Source organism: Helianthus annuus, chromosome 13 (assembly GCF_002127325.2).
Source record: "Helianthus annuus cultivar XRQ/B chromosome 13, HanXRQr2.0-SUNRISE, whole genome shotgun sequence".
NCBI lineage: Eukaryota > Viridiplantae > Streptophyta > Magnoliopsida > Asterales > Asteraceae > Helianthus > Helianthus annuus.
The window spans coordinates 159,361,752-159,367,119 of NC_035445.2; the positions used below are offsets into that span (position 1 = coordinate 159,361,752).

Below are 5,368 nucleotides of genomic sequence, written 5' to 3' on the forward strand. Positions count from 1 at the left end.
TACCGCCGGTATGTTGGGTTTTATATACACTACTTGATAATCTTCACTATTGGACGAAAGTTAGTCAATGAGTAATATGACCACCGTCACATCGGAACTGCCACCGTGTGATAAATACTGATTGAATAATTGATAGATATAAAAAATGTAATCACCCTTGATACTGTAAAATATAACAATGTGCCTTTTTATAAAATTGAATGAACTCACTAGTATTTTTCGCTGATAAAATGTTTTCAAACACGTTTCAGGTAACTTACTGTGAAGGTAATAGATACCAGCTTTTGAGCACTGAAAGTTTAAATAAAGTGGCTATGATTACCTGAATAAAAGAAGAAATTTATGTTTTTATCAATTAGGGTTTATCCCTATAAAAACATTTGAATGTAATATGGGTTTTATCCCATTTGTTTAATATTAAACTCTGGTGTTTTATAAACTCTGAAATATTTCATAACCATGATCCTGATGATAGTTTTCGCTGCAATTTTAATAAACACCGATACCACCTGCAGCTGGCTCACGGCTCCCGTTCAAGGTATGGTCGAAGGCTGTGACACATGCCGAGTACTCGTAACTCCCCAATCAACCGACTAGGATACCTCTAATGACTTCTGCAACATACACGTTTTTAAGTTAGGTATATTTACCCATTTTGATATTAACAAATTACATGAGCACTAGAAATCTCTATTATATAAGTTAGAAAAATATATGTGTCACAGCCATAAAATAATCAATTTTATTAATTGGTGGTGGTAGCTTATTTGTGAAAGAAAAATAGTATATAATTAAGTTTAAATTATCTTAAAGATGGCAATCATATGAGAAATTAAGAAAACTAAGAAATTTAAAGAAATGAACCTCTTTTACAACGTGTTATACCTTTTTGCAGAAGTGTTACGTGTAACAATCAGAGGCTGTTATGTGTTACGTAACAACTTTTATTTTTTTAAAAAAAGCTAAAAGTCTGCAAAAAGCTGTTACACGTAACACATGACAACCTCTGGTTGTTACATGTAACACAGTCTACAAAAAGGTGTAACACGTGACAAAAGAAAGTCAATTTATTTAGGTTTCTTAATGTTCTTAGCTAATATGTGTTTTCTTTCTATCCCCATCTTAAAAATAGATTAAATTTAAACATATGATAAGTTCAGTAAAAAAATTTTGTAGGAAATAAATCATATTTAGATTAATGTTTATATAGACCACCTACAAGTCTACTTCTTTTTCCACCCACCATCCATCATCTCCAAAGCGTACTGTCAACCTTTTCCATTTCCACAAAAGCCCTAATTTCAAAACTTTTTTTTGGACAATTGCACAACCACTTATCCAAACTCTCTATACTTCTCTCTCAAGTACTTCCAGCTGCATTCACTTTTCTAGGTAAAAAGGAATGAAAGCTAACTCCTCACTCTAGATTTCCAGTTTTCTACCAATCTATTTGAACAAACAAAACTTGCAAAAGCAAAGCAAGTCACTTCACTTGATCATCCACTTTTTCTAGCTTTTTTCATGCTTAAAGATCCACCCATCACAAATCTTGATCTACACCCACATGCCATCTTTTTCATCTTCATCTATAACAAGTTTACCACTTTAAGAATCTTGATCAAACCCTAGTCAACACACACAATTAGGGTTTGTTCTTTCTTCAATATATAACCCTATTTAACTTAGATCTCTCTCTCTCTCTCTCTTTTTGCCCTTAATTATACATCAAAATCACATCAAAATGGATAAATACCACTCTTTTACCATGGATGATGTTGTTCCACAACTACAAGAAGTTGACTCCACCATCACCACAAACTTTAGCACAAACATGTTGTCTCCAACATCCTCTTCTTCTTGTTCATCTTATTCATCTTCTTCAAGCTCTTCAACCGCCACCACTCTCAGCCGCTACGAGAACCAGAAACGCCGTGACTGGAACACCTTCGGGCAGTACCTCCGCAACCACCGCCCGCCGTTGACTCTTTCCCGGTGCTCCGGTGCACATGTTCTTGAGTTTCTCCGGTACCTTGACCAGTTTGGCAAAACAAAAGTCCACACACAACTTTGTCCATTCTTCGGTCACCCTAACCCTCCGGCACTCTGCCCGTGCCCTCTCCGGCAGGCCTGGGGCAGCCTTGATGCTCTCATCGGCCGGCTCCGGGCAGCCTATGAAGAGAACGGTGGGAAGCCGGAGACTAACCCGTTTGGTGCTCGAGCTGTGAGACTTTATCTACGTGAAGTTAGGGACTCTCAAGCTAAAGCTAGAGGGATCAGTTATGAGAAGAAGAAGAGAAAACGGCCACCGCAGCTGCCACCACCACCACCGCCACCACCGACGGAGCTTTCTTGATTCATCAAGTTAGATGCTTTCTAGTCATAATAAGTTAATGGTTAATACCCATTGTTAAATTAAATAATGGGTATAAAACTTTGTATTTTAAATATTCAACTCTTTGGTAATTTCTTGAAAATGGTTTCCCTAAAATTTTAAGATTATTATTATTTTTAATATTATTGTTGTTGTTATTATTATAATGTTGGTGTTCTTGTTGGTATTATGATGATGATTCAAATAATTGATCACTGTTGATGACAGAAAAAACAAGGGAAAAGAAAGGGGAAGCAGTGAATTCAGTGATAGTGTAGTTGCTATTACTGTCTACTAGTTCTTATATAATTGTCTTCTAGATGATACATAAGTGAGATTTTGTTACTTTTCGATGATCTAACGTTTGTAGTGCAAGCAGTTATAATAGTAATTAATTAAACCACAGGTTTGTGATTTTTATGATTTTTTTCTTAACGTTTGTGGTGTTTCTTTCTATATGCACTAGGAGGAGAAATACTTAAGATAATGTTATTTATATGTTTATATTAAAAATATATGTCATTCCAGGGGTTGGAGAAGAATAAATTTTGGGTTTGTAAACAAGCATTGTTAATTACTATTTGTTATATATTTTAAAGATCAATGTAAATAATCATCACAATTATAAAGTTTTGGAAGCGTTCAAGCTTACTTGCTTAGATTGGTTAATCTGTGTATGTGCTTCCTAGCTATATGTGGATGTTACAATCTATGTTTGTGTTTACTAGCTATATATATATAGATAACTACTATAAATATGATCTTGTGCTTGTCAGTTTAGTTTCATATTATGTTTGTATTTACTAGCTATATATATGTAGATAACTACAATAAATATGATCTTGTGTTTGTCAGTTATTAGTTTCATATTATGTTTGTATCATACTATATGTAGATAACTTCTATAAATATGATCTTGTGCTTCACTTATTAGTTTCATAAATTAGGACTTTTTTAATGTTATATTGGTATTTTTGTTTACTTGTATGCTTTGTTATCTTGAGTAATTAGGGGCTGTTTGGCAACTTCTGAATGGTTAAGTGCTTGACGAGTAAGAGGTCTGAATCATTAAGTGCTGAACCAGTAAGAGGTCCAAACCATTAAAAGCTGGTATAATGCTTAACCGTTCAGAGGTAAATGTCTGACCAATTCAGATTAGAGGTCTTAATCATTCAGAGGCAGACATTTGCTCGTGAAAAGAACAGTCTGAACCATTAAGTGCTGAACCAGTAAAATGTATGAACCACTAAGAACATCATTAAGAGGTAAACAAACAGCCTCTTAGAGTTGTTTAGTTCTTGGGTTTAGTCCCTGTATGATGCAACAACGATATTTCTTCTTCCCTGTAGACCCGAATTTTGTTGTTGCTAAGGTAAAATCCTTGTGGTGATAGTATCACTTTGTGGCTAACACTTTACACCATTTACATCCTTCATGTTGATCAATTAATGCTTGATGAGTTGATGGGGTACCTTTTGAATTGTATGACAAAGCATTAATATAAATTAATATAAGTTTTAAAGTGATATGATATCTTTTTGTCATAATTAAAAAACCATTTTAAGTGACATTTGAGAAAGTCGCAATTCAACAGTGTTTTGTTCGGAGGTGACTGAGTTTTGATATTTCCCATATGTATTTTAGGTAGTTCTAGAAGTATTGATAAAGTTATGTAATACCTCTAGAGGTCTTATTGGCTTTTATTCTATCTTATTATGTATTACAAATTTACAAGTTTAGAGGTTAGTATTTTCTTGAAAGAATAGTAGATATTGGATAAGAGCTAGTATACTAAAGGTAATTGGCATGCTAGTACGTACATATTATAGAACTAAAGATGTGGGCTTCCAGTAACATGACAATACAAATGTAAATGGTAAATTGCTAAATGAGACTCATAATGTCGAACTTAAACTGTTTTAATGTCTAACATATCTGTTTAACTGTATTTATATTTATCATGCTAACCTATAGCTAGCTCGTTGTTCGTAACACATTTAGTATAATTTTATAACTTAACTAGGTGCGTGTTTATAATGACTGAACCTGCTTGCGGTGTCCATGTTTACTTGGATCATATTTGTATATAATCTTTTGAGTTAAATAAATATTGAATAGTATATTTTTTTTCCGATAGCACGCTTAATTAATTAACGACTGAACAACTATTTGACTCTTGATATTTCTTTGGGAAGTGAAGAGGTATGGTCCCAATTCCCTGCCTACATGGCAGGGACCACACCACTTTTTGTGTACACAAGGCATCCATGTCACCAGAACCTTCTAGAAGCTTCCAGAAGACACCTAGGCGGTTCACGGCTGGCACCAAAGATGCTTTGCCCAACATAAAGGACAACACGTGTCACCATTGACAGAAGGCCACATAGGCCTGCGGCAATCCAGGGAGCAGGGCTGACGCGACCAGTACGAGGTACCCAGCACAAGCGAATACAAGGACGCCACGTGTACCACTACACCCTTCGCGACAGAGCAGACCAAGAGGATATTCCCCTTGGTCGGACAGCTGGCGCGCGCCCACAGCTGGCACAGCTGCTTCCTCCTTCTTCACCCTCCGGCTATAAATAGGACCCTTCATCATTCAGGTTCAGGATCTTGGCTCTCTTTACTCACTCTATACACACACTGTTTTATTCATCTCAGAGCAGTACTTATTCTCACGCCGGAGCCTGGTTAAGAGGGAAAATCCCCTTCCCCCCTCTTAACGAGACTAACGGTGTTTACTGTTTTGCAGATCTCAGGCCACCGATACGAGCGAGAGAAGAGGTTGAACCCCATAAGTGAAACGACCCTCTTGGTTATCCTTGTGTTAACCATTGTTTCAACATTGGCGCCATCCGTGAGACTCGAAAAACCACTCTTGATGGAAGTCATTATACTCTTTATATTAAAGGGAAGAAAGCAATTGTTAGATGTAAATTGCATGAACATAAAAACAAAAGTATCCGTAAATATTAATTTTATTCTATCAGTATCAAA

The 5,368-nt window shown here is 35.8% G+C and overlaps 1 protein-coding gene across 1 annotated transcript; it reads left to right on the forward strand.

Moving 5' to 3' along the window:
* The first annotated feature begins 1,241 nt into the window (after nt 1-1,241).
* Nucleotides 1,242-2,482, forward strand: LOC110900011 (protein LIGHT-DEPENDENT SHORT HYPOCOTYLS 4). The gene has a single exon (XM_022146915.2). The coding sequence runs from the start codon at nt 1,742-1,744 to the stop codon at nt 2,351-2,353; it is 612 nt and encodes a 203-aa protein (XP_022002607.1). The 5' UTR covers nt 1,242-1,741; the 3' UTR covers nt 2,354-2,482.
* The last annotated feature ends 2,886 nt before the right edge of the window (nt 2,483-5,368 follow it).

Bases quoted from the DNA above. Each gene is read 5' to 3' on its own strand.
- LOC110900011 (XM_022146915.2), top strand. From the start codon at position 1,742: ATGGATAAATACCACTCTTTTACCATGGATGATGTTGTTCCACAACTA.